Here is a 13143-nt window from a genome sequence, read left to right as displayed (position 1 = left end):
CCCTAACACCTTGCAAAAATTAGCTTTGGAGATTGAAGTACGATGACCATGAAATTCAAAATTCATCACTTCTTCATCCATGTTACAGATTTCAATAGAGTACGCCATGGATAATGCAGATAAAGGAACATTTTTAAATAATATCAAAGCCTTCATCAATTGTGAATGATTAAGGCATTCGATCAAAGTTCGAATGGTAGTGTTCTACTTTAGAGCATCCAAACCAGCCATTAAGTTCTAAATCAACTTGATATTCAAAATTTCAGTAAAGGGTAATTGATCCATGAAATAAATTTTCTCAGATGATGCTATTTGTGTTGAAATTTTTTTTTGCAGAAAATAGATGAACAACAGAGAAAATTTAGGACATATGTTGAATGAATGGAAGCATAAAGAATAGAATTGATAACTCTTGGGCTTTATATAGTATTGGATATCCAAGCAGTTTATTTTTGAATTTGAACCATTGTGTATAAGTAGAGAGAGAAAATCATGATTCATGCATTAAATGCCTGTCATCTCACTCGTCAGCCAATAATTCCCATGCTCATCCAATAGGTATGTGCCAACTCATCATTCTTTGTACCAACCTCCAGACTTCGTATTGAGTGCAAAGATGACGTCGTAAACCTATGAAATATGTGCCATAAATTTGAATTTTTCATAAATGGAAACATACCAATTCAATTTGCATCAGTTTCACAATCACTGATCCACCCTCTAGCTTTACATCATTCAAAATAGGTTCCATTGGAATTACGATTAGGATTTATTTCATAACTAAAATGAGATATTGTAGCCGAAACCAGAGTTTGTAAAATAATAAGGATTTTAGTGCAAGAGTGTGCCAAAGAAAAGAATTAAATAAATAAAATAGTGAGGGATTTGTGATATGAAAGTAGTATGATCCCGGAAAAAGATTTTCTTCCTTCATAGTCAAGAGAGACCAAGAATTACTTGTATGGTTTCCCATTGAATTACGATCGTCAACTTTTTAAGAAGTTACGGAAGGTATCTTTTCTCAGTTTAAACAGGTAGGTTCATTTCTGATCGTAGATGCAACTAAATTAAGTACAGAGATACGAGAAGAAAACCTTGATTGACTAGTGTAGCCAAATTGAAGTAAGCAAAAGGCTTTACGTTAGGAAATTTATATTGAGATGAAATGTTCAAAGGGAAATCTCATAATTTGATGTATAAAATTTGGATCTATTTGGAAGAAATGATTTGTATTCAATCAATTTCATTAAGATCTAGCAAAAGAAAATAATTAGATTTTGAACATTAAAAAAATATTGTCAATTCATTGGTTAAAATCTAGAACAACAAGTTGTTCACCGTCAATTCCATATCAATAGTTAGGTTTCACGAAAGTCATGGTGATAATGACTTTACAATCATAAACACAGAAATTGTGTGAACCTAAGTTCAAGTTGGTTATACATGAATCATCAAGGGTTTACGTGAAAAGATAAAAATATATGGTTGAAAGAATGTATGGAATGAAGTTGGAATTGTTTGATGGGTCTCACTTGCATCATGGTAATAATGACAACAAGATCATAAACACAAATTTTTTGTATATCTACATCCTAGTTGTTTTTTACTAGAGATGTCTTGGATATACGTCATAGTGTGTGCATTGTGTAAGAAATATGAGATAAGAAGATTGAATCGACTTTTTCACAATCTCATGGTAACAATGAAATTGATCACAAAAATAATTTTTACAAAACCATAATCCCAAATTGGTTTTAACTCGTAACATCTTAGGTAAAAATTATTGAGTGAGATCCGTCAAATCCTTGTTACAGCCTACAACATATTAGTGTTCAAAAAAAAAAATGTATGTTTCAAAATATTAAGAAAATAATTTCTTTTTTGTAGTTTCGAAAAATAAATAAAAATATTTTTGAATTTCTATATTTTTTGAAAAACATAAGACATCGTAAGAGAACAGTAAAACATGAAAAAATGAAATAACTAGAATAAAGAAAAGAACAGTTACCTAGGCTGGTAGTTACCTAGTGCACCAGCCTACGAAAAGATGTACCCTCTAGCAACTAAGAAGTAACTACAAAAACATGTTACGATGAATTACGATGATTGGAACTGTTTGGACATGAAGAATAATTGAATCACATAAATGAATTCTTTGATAGACTACAAAGATCGGAACTGATCGCAGATGAACATTAATGATTTGACTACCTCCAAGGATCGGAATTATTCACAGATGAACAGTAACGCTCCGACTGCTTTCAAAGTTTGGGACTATTCACAGATAAACAGTAACTAATTCGCAACAATAACTATTCAAGAAGATTTCAGAACCGAATCTGCTTCAATCATTCCATGCTCATGTAAGATGTGATTAAATGTTGATTCAGGTAAGGTTCTTGTGAAGATATATGCCAATTAATCTGTGGAATGAACAATATGAAATTCAACATTTCCATCTTTTACATGATCTTTAACAAAATGATATCTTAAAGTAATATGTTTAGTTTTAGAATGTTACACTAGATTATGGCATATTCTTATTGTACATTTGAATCACAATATAATGGTATTTTCTTCATGTTTATCCCATAGTCTCGTAGCTAACTTTGAATCCAGATGATCTGCGAAGTGCAATAAGTCACTGTTATATATTCAGCTTCTACAGTACATAAAGAAAAAATAAGTCTACTTCTTTGATTTCTAACTAACAAGTTTTCCATCAAGAACTTGACATCCACCCATTGTACTTTTCGATCTAGTCCACAACCACCAAGATTTGCATATGAGTAAGTCTCTACAAAGAATCCATAATTATTTGGATACCACAAGCCAAGAGACCTGGTTCGCTTAATATATTAGAAAATATTTTTGACTGCGATCATATGAGGTTCACGAGGATTTGCTTTATATCGAGCACAATAACAAATAGTGAACATGATATATGGCCTACTAGATGTAACATATAATAATCGGCCAATCATATGTTTGTACAATATGATATCAGTAGCTAGTTTATCAAGAGATAGAGTCATCTTAGTTCTGAACGCCATTGGAACTCTCACCTTAGATTCTCTAATTGTAACGCCCGTAGATCCGGACTAGTCAATTTAGAGACGATAAACATCAAAAATGACCTTTTGTTGGAAGATTATTTAGAAGGAGTAATCTTAACTAAGGTGTAGTACATGTTACAAGGATTCTATACATATAAAGAACGTTGAAATCTGAGTTATAATGAAGAAGTTATGACCTGTCAAACGTTTGTGACAGAACCGACATGACACAACCGCGACGTAAATAATGAATTTATGATATAGTGATATTTGGATTTAGCGATCTAAACAAAATTCGTAGAATATGTTAAACCGAGAGTGTGCATGAAAAGAACGCCCAAATCTGACTTCGTATGAGGAAATTATGATTTTTCGAAGTTTCGGTTTAGCAGTGTACAACCCGAAGTTCGAATATGAGATCGAGCGATATTTAGCCAAAACAATCTAAACGAGAATTGAAGATCTCGTTGATTGTAGTCCAACGGTGAAAAGACAAACAAAAACAGACGACATATAAAGAAGTTACGAGTTTATAACGGAGTTTTTATGTCCCGGCCTACTAAAAATAATATATAAATAATATAATAAAAATAAAGTCAAAATTAGCCGACAAAGTCTACATGAGAGTTGTAGAGCATAATCTCACCTACGCGTGGATATAAATAACGTCGAAAACGGAGTTCGTATGCGAAAGTTATGAATTTCTGAAGTTCAGGGCGTGAAACCCCAAAACCGTCAGAGTTCACGACGTGAATACAGTGTTCACGACGTGAACTCAGTATTTATGACTTCTGGAGCCTGACAGACGCAAGTTGCAATGACGCACCTGATGACTATTGAAATCACGACTTGAATATTTGAGATTCACGACATGAAAAAGATAATAGATCCTCCATTTTTATATCACATATCCTATTTTGACACCAAGAAATGAATTCTAGAAATAGAAAATAATGTTCAGAAATTCAACTAAAGTTTAAATTTGTAATAAGAGTCTTTGATTATCATAAATCACTTTCATACCCACAATTAGATATTCTAAGGGACCCTAACCCAATAAGGTCTTTTGCCGGAAAAAGGATTAGAATCGGGAAATTGGGCGAGCCAAATTTATTGCGGCTAGCCAAGAATTTCAATGTTTGAATTGAAGGTTCATGAATCCAGAAAAATGACCCTATAAATAGAATTTAAGGGGCAACCGAGTTTGGTTACTCAATCTCTTCTCTCCCACTCCTGATACCCTCTCTAAGCTCTCTTTTAACCCTCGAAGCCTTGGTATCATCCCGAGACACGAAGCAAGTCCCAAAGCCCGAAGATCCCAAGAAGAAAAGAGTTTTCGAGCCGAAGTTATGCCTGCGAGAAGCCCGGTGTGTGAAGATCTTCTAGTTTCACCGAAGAAGTACTACTCTTAGAGCTGTAGTGTTGTCCGATCATCTTCTGATCAAGTGAGTGTATAGTCCCTTTCATAAACACGATTTTAATACAAGTATTGTTTAAATGTATTAAGTATATGTTTTGTGTGAGTGTATAATTACTTTCTTCTAACACATAAGTATGAAGTATTTGCTATGAAATACGTGATATGTGTTTATATATTGTGGTTTATTTGAGATGTTGGTGGAATGGATGAACTATATAGGTTTTAATGAGTTAAACTGTATATGTATTTTGTAACTACAAATATGTTGGGTAGGACATGGGTAGGTGAGATCCGTGAGTATGGATCAGATCAAGAGATTAGTTTAGATCCATGAGTAGGGATCAGATCAAGAGGCTAGTTTTAGATCTGTGAGTATGTATTAGACCAATAGGTTAGTTTTAGATCTGCGAGTATGGATCAGGTAAAGAGATAAAACTTGTTATTAGTCCGGGAGTATGGATTAAGACTAAGTTAATTGTCCCTAGTCCGAGAGTATGGATTGGGCACAGTTATTGATCCGTGAGTATGGATTAGATCAGGATTAAGGTATAGTTAATTGTCCCTATTCCGGGAGTATGGATTGGGTACAATTATTGATCCAGGAGTATGGATCAGGTCAGGAGGTTAGTTTTAGATCCGTGAGTATGGATCAAGTAGTTTTAGATCCGGGAGTATGGATCTGGGGAAAAGGTTAGTTTTAGATCCGTGAGTACGGATCAGGAGAAAAGGTGTGACATCCCTAATTTCATGGCCAGAAAATACCAATTTGTTTATGCTTTTTTTTTTTATAAAATCAGAGTAATCATTTGATTAAAAGAGTTGCGGAATTTGTTCCCAAAATAAAATATGATAAAATAAAATTTATCAAAACATTTCGTACAGAAATGTATTTTCATTAAATAACAAAATCTCGGGATGTCATGTTCCGATACATACCAAAAGCATAAAAAATATAAAATAGACCTTACAACAGTTATTTATAACTATTGATCTATAATCCAAAATCTCTCGTCAAGTCCACCAACTTATACCCTTGTGTCATTACCTGTAATGCAAAGAAAAGTGAGTGGATCAGGTTTGGGAGCTTGGTGAGCATATAGGGTTTTCAACCCACAATATAATATAATTATTATATTTAATCATCAAACAATCAACCCAATTACCCATCCCCATTATCTTCGTTTAATCTTCCCTAAAGATATTATCCTAAGGGTCATCTCCTATATCATATTTACCTCTCATCTCTTTACATCTTATTTCCTTATATGTTTGATCCTAAGAACTTTTCCTAAGGATCATCGCTTACACCGCATAGACAATACTAATTCGGGGATCACTCCCTCAATACGTGTCTAGTAAGGGTTAGGGTATCATCGTATGATTACGCAGCCACAACATTGTCTGGACTCGTAAATCATAATAAGGGTTAGAATATCATCGCATGCATACGTAGCCACAATATCGTCTGGACTTGTAATTCATTATAAGTGTTAGACTATCATCGCATGAATACGCAGCCACAACATCGCCTGGGCTCATAATTCATAATAAGGGTTAGAATATCATCGCATGAATACGCAGCCACAACATCGCCTGGACTTGTAATTCAAAATAAGGGTTAGACTATCATCGCATGAATACGCAGCCACAACATCGCCTGGATTCGTAATTCATTACCTATTTATCATCACCATTATATCCTCACCTATCTCTTATCACATTATTTCATCACACGCCAACTATTTCATCTACCCATGTTCTACCCAACATATTTGTAGATATAAATTACATATATAGTTTAAATCATATACAAACCTATATAAAACATTCATCCAACATCCATCTCAAATAAACATTTCGAAATAAGTAAAGATATTATACATAACATACATTTGTGAACAAAGTTCATACAACTCTGATACAACATAAAATCCGAACTCTAACAAGAACATTCCCACATCATGCCCAAGTGGGTGCCACATCATGGGCCAAGCATTCATCACGATTTTGCAGGTTAGGTTCCATCTCCACGTCGTGACACTTTGATGTCCACATCATGATAAAATAATCGTTATGCTCTTAACACGTATTTCAGGCAATATCAAATATTTTACACACCAACAAACATTTAATACATTATTTAATACTTGTATTAAAATCATGTTCATGAAAAGGATTATGCACTCACTTGTCAAAGTGATGATTCCAAACTCGGGCAGCGCTTTGCTTCTAATGATTCTATTTTCCTTCGACGAAACCTAGCATTATTATCACTAAGTTTTAGTCTAATATTTATTGCGACTAATTATTAGTCTAGATTCATCATTAACTCAAAGTCTACTCTCATGATCTATCAAGTAAGGAACAACCAGGTATGATCATATCGGAGGTAGGGTCAATTTGGTATACGAAGTATACTGTTTGGAAATCCCACTTTAAACACCTCACATAATGGAGGGGGCTTACGCCCTTATTTATAGGTTGAAAACTGCCCTACTTGTCGAGTTGGGCCTCCAACTCGTTGAGTTGGGTGCCACATGTCACAATCTGGTGGCAAGACTTTGGGAGAAAGCAATGGCTCAAATCGTGCAATGTCACCCCTTTCGCAGCAACACACTCCTGGATTCTAAACCCCGTAACTTTCGCATACGAGCTCCATTTTCGACGTTCTTTATATCCACGCATAGGTATTGACAAGATCTACAACTCTCCTTTTGACTCTGTTGGCTAATTCTTGGCCGATTTAAAATTTAACAGTATGAGAAGATTACATTGTTAAATGACCGTGTAGAATTCATAACTTCTACATACGGACTCCGTTTTCATCTGTCTTTTTATCATTGAGCTCTTATTAATGAGATCTTCAATTATAATTTAGGTTGCATTGGCCAAAAATCGATCGATCTAAAATTTGAATTTCAGGTTGTGCATTGTTATACCAAATCTTAGAAAAATCATAACTTCCTCATACGAAGTCAGATTTGGGAGTTCTTTTTATGTATGTTCTCGGTTTAACGTATACTACAACTTTCATTTAGATCTCTAAGACTAAAAATTAGTTTATCAAAAAATCACTTTTTACGATTCCCGGTGTCGTGCCAGTTTTGTCGTAAAACTTTGACATGTCATAACTTCTTCGTTATAACTCAGATTTGGGCGTTCCTTATATGTACATAACCCTTGTGATATATACTATAACTTGGTTAAGATTATTTATTCTAAATAATCTCTTATTAAAAAGTCATTTTTGACGCTTATTATATCTAAATTGACTAGCCCGAATCTGCGGGCGTTACAGTTGGTCCCCTGTTTGGAAAGGTAAAGAGATCATGGAATTGAGTGGCATAAGGGCCATCTTTCCTACACAATTGGCAATCTCATGATCGTTGATCATGACCACGACCACCTCGACTATAGCTACCACCATTGGAAGAGGTGGAGCAATCAGATTGAGCATTAAACACCATTGGAGGAGTAGAAGATCCGTAAACATATTTGAGAAATAGTTTGTGACCTTCATCTTGAGAGAGAATATCACGAAAAAGGGGCCTTGGTTTGATAGCTCTGTAAGCTGTGGAAAAGGTCTCAAAAGAAGAGCCAATACCTCATAAAAACCAATGGCTTTTGTCATCATCTTTTATGGGTTCGCCAATAGTTGCAAGCTAATCATATAGAGACTTAAGCTTACGACCAAATTCAGAAACATAAGGCAAACCTTTCTACAATTGACGAAGAGAATCACACAGATTTTGCATACGTTCAACAAAATCATGATTGTATGTAGACTCAAGTGTACACCAAACTTCACATGCAGTAGATAGGACAATAACTTTTTCCATAGGTTCTTTAGTGAGTGAGGACTGAAGAATGAAGATTGCCTATTGATATGCTTCTTGCCAAGTAGTGAAAGTGGGATTGGGAGAAGACTTATATGCAATAATGATAGTTTCAGGAAGGGGAGAAGAGGAACCAGTAAGATGAGAAAACAAATTCTAGTATTTGAGTAGAGGCATGATCTGATTCTTCCATAGGAGATAGTTGGTTAAAGAATTTTTGGTGGTTAACATATGGAGAATGGTGTTGAGAGAAAGAGAACCATCATTGGATGAACTTCCGGTAGTCATGGAGAAAAAGAAGAAAAAATAGGATCGGTTATTAAAGGAGGCTGATACCATATAAGACTTTTTGAATTAATCTCTAATGATCAGGAGAGATGTGTATTGCAATATTTATAACCATAAAAGATTACAATGAAATTTAAAAGTACAACAAGAATCCTATAATAGTGGATCTCTACAATCTTGCAAGTCACAATATAAAGCGATGACAAATACTGCAACTGAAGTAGTTTAGGTTACACACCAGTTATGTTAACTATATATCCCTATTTCCATTACATTGTGCTTGTATTGTGATAATAAAAGGGCCATCTTCTTGAGTCAAAATCCTGTCTCTCACAAGCATGTTAAACACATCCACATTGATTGTCATTTTGTTCATGAATTTGTTGCTTCAGGATACCTATCCACTTGGTTTATCCCTACAACTCAATAGGTTGCTGATGTATTCACCAAGAGTCTCCTGCGTCCAATGTTTGAGTATTTTCAATCCAAGCTCTGTGTTGGTTCCTCCCTTCCTTACTCGAAGGGGGTATTAACGATACATCACAATCTCACAAGATTGTATAGATCCACTATTATAGGATTCTTGTTGTACTTTTAAATTTTCAATGTAATCTTGTATGATTATAAATATTGTAATACACATTTGTCGTGATCATTGGAGAGGGTATTAACGATATATCACAATCTCACAAGATTGTATAGATCCAGTATTATAGGATTATTGTTGTACTTTTAAATTTTTGTTTTAATCTTGTATGATTATAAATATTGCAATACACATCTCTTATGGTCATTGGAGATTAGTTCAAAAACTCTTATAAGACCCGTATATTTCATGTCAAATCTCATTTTTATCACTTTTCATTGCTTTTAATGACTGTTGGGTTGTGGTGATGTGGTAAGACATATGGAAGATATAATGGATAACATATTAACCAATGTTCAAATCTTAGCACTACTCAGTCCTTGTGGCCATGGAGGTTCGCATGCAATATCTCCAATGCATGAGGCATAATCTCATGTTTGCAGCAGGGGATTATTTATTGCACAAAAGCTGACCCGGAAACTCTTTTTTTAGAAAGTTCTTGTTCCAAAAAAAAAAAGGACATCTAAATATGAAGATATTATGAAAAAAAGCATCAGTTTAGTCTTTTACAAACACTTGTCACATTCGTTGATTATGTGACCACATTTAATCATGGCGTGGTCAAACTTTTGAAGTCATTGTTTCGGAGTTTGTTTATGTTTTTCAAGAACGAAAATCTCTCTCTCTCTCTCTCTCTCTCTCTCTCTCCTAAATTTACACAATTTTCTACAACAAGACTTGAACCATGAACTACTCGGACACGAACACATTTTCAACACATATTGAGTTCGGTAAGCCCCAGTTCCTTTAGTTGCTTTAAGTCTATCAATGACTTAACAAGTTTACATGCTTCTTCTCTTATCATGTGGAAGTGAAAGTTCTAATTGTTCCATGTATATTCGTCTTCTAAATGTCCATTTAAAAAGATCATTTTCTCATTGTAACCATTAAAAACTAATTTTGGTTAATATTTATTGATATGGTCATTTACCTTCTTGTTGAAGATCCAACGATAACCTACTGGTTTTCTTCCCGAAATAAGATCCACTAACTTCTAAGTGTGGTTTTGCAAAATAGTGAATTTCAATCTTGGTAGTAGCTTCTTTCCATTGATATCCTTCTGAAGAAGCAACCTCCTCAAACTATAATTTGGATCAATCTTCCATCATATAGGTAACAGCATCAGAACCAAACAATTTATCAACTATTGCCTTTTTTTACTTCTCTTAGTCTCATCATCTTCTTTCTCATATAAGCTTCCATACTCACCAGTTAAGCAAGAAAACACATTTTCAAATAATGATGAATTCATTCAACATTATCACATAATTACGCATGTCTAGAACTTGACCTTGACTCGTGCACAAGAAATTGATGTGTATTACAATGATGCGATAAGCATATCCAACAAGTGCAAAATGCCTCTATTAGCACCACTCACAGAACTCACGACCTAAGTCCAAGTACACATAAGTAGGTGGAACCCTAATTCGACTCTTTGTCATTCAACTAAATGGTAAGGAATCCATTGTTTTATAAAATCCCCTTTTCCAAATTCCATCTTTTATTCCAAAGATCCCACTTTGACTTTTTAAGAGTTGATATCGTATACACATTAACTTAAACTTAAACATACAATACATCTTTACGAAAACACTATATAAGAACGCAACCCCATTAAATATCACATAACCGGATCACAAAATATACATATTTATACGTCGTTGAAAAATCATATTTTCCTAAAGAAGAAAAATAATGTTTTTCCAACATCAACATGGGTTTCCAAATCCGTTGGTGCACCCGTTCATGGAGTCCAACTTCAAATGTGAATGAATGAATTGATTTTTCAATCGAGCATAACACCAAGCTCCTTAACCCTACCATAGTACCACCAACTTAGAACATGTTGGTCTCTGTGATTTTTCACATAGTAACAATAGTTTGCATCGTTATCCTGCAAGAAAGTACACATTTAGGCCATTCTAACATACCTTGCATTTTTCAATCAGTTATATATATATATATATATATATATATATATATATATATATATATATATATATATATATATATATATATATATATATATATATATATATATATATATATGTGTGTGTGTCTAATCAGTATGGCCATTATTGTTTAAAGAAATCAATGAACCTATAGTGTCTTTCTAACCTTCTTTCTACAGGTTTCCAACTTGCAACTTCACCTACGGGATGATTTGTTCAACATGGGGTATGTCATGTGTGACACTGGTGAAAGATTTACAGGTGTGCCTACTGCCAAAACTAGCGGTAATCCACTAACCATGGAGGAAGAAGGATCTCCGGTCACCAGAGGAGAGTGGTTGCTTGACTTACCTGCCGGAGAACCATTTGTTTGACCAGTGATTGCAGCTCCATCACCATTGTTGACACTAGTTATGTCATGAATGCTTGTTCGCCTCCTTTCTCTATTCATTGAATTCAACCGAATGAAATACTTCTGTGCATGGCTTGCAACTTGGGTAGGAGTTCTTGTCACTACAAAGTTCCTGGATATACTTCTCCAATCTCCTTTCCCATATTTCTCCAGCCCAAGAAGAAATAATCTGTTTTTTTTTTTTTTACCATAAAATGAGATCAATAACAGATTCTCACAAAACAGAGGTTTTAGATTAAAAAACTAACCTGTGTTCATCTTCTGACCATGCAACACCTTTCCGGCGCTCCTGATCTGACTTTGAGGACTTAACTCCATGAACGGATTCACTGTTACCACCTTTCTTACTGTTTCCATCATCACCTCCATGGTTTGCAGAGTCCTCTGAAGAGGAACTATAGCAAGGTAGAGGAACAATACCAGATTCAATACGGTCTAAATCGTCAACTAATAACTCGTAGTGATGCTTAATCTCTTCCACAGTCTTTCCGGGAACATCGGCGGCAATCTTTTCCCAACGATCATCAGAATCCTCGTCGGGATATTCAACCAGAGCATTCTCGAAAGCTCTATCCTGCTCCCTAGTCCATGTAGAGTCTCTGCCTATTTCATCTTCCATCGTCTACAACCAAAAACTAGCCACGAAAGATGACCACGTTCACGTTGAATAAGTTCAACAGCAAAAACGCCCAATTTTCCGAGATGACGGTGGTTATAACATTATTAGGGTTTTAACACCTGATTATGAAATGCGAACCCGACAAGCCAATCAAATACTGATTAAAAAATCAACTGTTGATAAAGACTTCAGCAAGTAGGAAGGATAACGAACCTCGATTCTATACGTGATCTACCGGCAGCAGGAATCTCAATTGAACAGAAAATCCTTAATCCGTGTGTGAATGAATAAAACCCTAAAATTAGGTCGGAATTAATGTTCCGGTGGGGGTCTAGCGGTGTGTAGGTACCAAAGATAATTACAAAGAGAGATGATTGATGATGAGAGAAGGGCCCCTACATACTACTCAAAACTGCGTTGTCAGCTATCATCTGGAATCTGCCATAAACGTCAATTTTGGAGTATTTGTTTGAGATTTGAAAAGTCATGTAACCATGTAGGCATGGGCGTTTGGCGTATATGAGTGCCTGACTGGTTTATTGCCAAAATAATGTAAAGAACCAAACGAAAAAGGTCATCTTCCATGACTTTGATTTCAAAAAGTGCCGATTCTTTATGATTGATTTCAGTGAAAACTTAACTATTTAGTTCGTGGAATACTTGAACACCATACGTTCAACTAGTTAACAAAACCAAAATTTTAGGAGTAACGTTGTGTATTTTTCAACACCCTCGTAAAATATCTTTACAGAAACATTTATTTAATTTCCATTTCTAAAAGCCTATTTTCAATTTTACATACAATAACAACTTGTCTTTGAATTTTTTTTTTAAAACTAAGGGTCTAAAATATTATTACAAGTTTGTAAACAAAAGAAAAATGAAGACTATCTCTAGGTAGATAATTGAAT

The 13143-nt window shown here is 34.7% G+C and overlaps 1 protein-coding gene across 2 annotated transcripts; it reads right to left on the bottom strand.

Annotated features, from left to right (window-relative positions):
- Nucleotides 1-10845: 10845 nt before the first annotated feature.
- LOC145035092 (transcription factor SRM1-like) lies at nucleotides 10846-12823 on the bottom strand. Of its 2 annotated transcripts, none has more exons than XM_078983682.1 (4): nucleotides 12446-12823; nucleotides 11862-12351; nucleotides 11553-11782; nucleotides 10846-11143 (listed from the first exon to the last, which is right to left on the bottom strand). In XM_078983682.1, the coding sequence occupies exons 2-4, from the start codon at nucleotides 12230-12232 to the stop codon at nucleotides 11139-11141; spliced, it is 606 nt and encodes a 201-aa protein (XP_078839808.1). In that variant the 5' UTR covers nucleotides 12233-12351; nucleotides 12446-12823; the 3' UTR covers nucleotides 10846-11138. The 2 variants fall into 2 exon arrangements, with proteins under 2 accessions (XP_078839808.1, XP_078839807.1); XM_078983681.1 differs by having other exon boundaries at nucleotides 11368-11782; nucleotides 12446-12821.
- Nucleotides 12824-13143: the final 320 nt, after the last annotated feature.

Source organism: Lactuca saligna, chromosome 3, assembly GCF_052625555.1.
Source record: "Lactuca saligna cultivar CGN05327 chromosome 3, ASM5262555v1, whole genome shotgun sequence".
Taxonomy (NCBI): domain Eukaryota; kingdom Viridiplantae; phylum Streptophyta; class Magnoliopsida; order Asterales; family Asteraceae; genus Lactuca; species Lactuca saligna.
Note: the sequence above shows the minus strand (reverse complement) of the source record. Positions and strands in the feature narration are given on the sequence as shown.

What these genes read in the sequence shown, in the direction of transcription:
- LOC145035092 (XM_078983681.1), bottom strand. Translation starts at nt 12,232, where the DNA reads ATGGAAGATGAAATAGGCAGAGACTCTACATGGACTAGGGAGCAGGAT. An exon ending in TGGTCAGAAGATGAACACAG is followed by an intron (nt 11,783 to 11,861) that starts GTTAGTTTTTTA and finishes AAAAAAAAACAG; the next exon opens with ATTATTTCTTCTTGGGCTGG.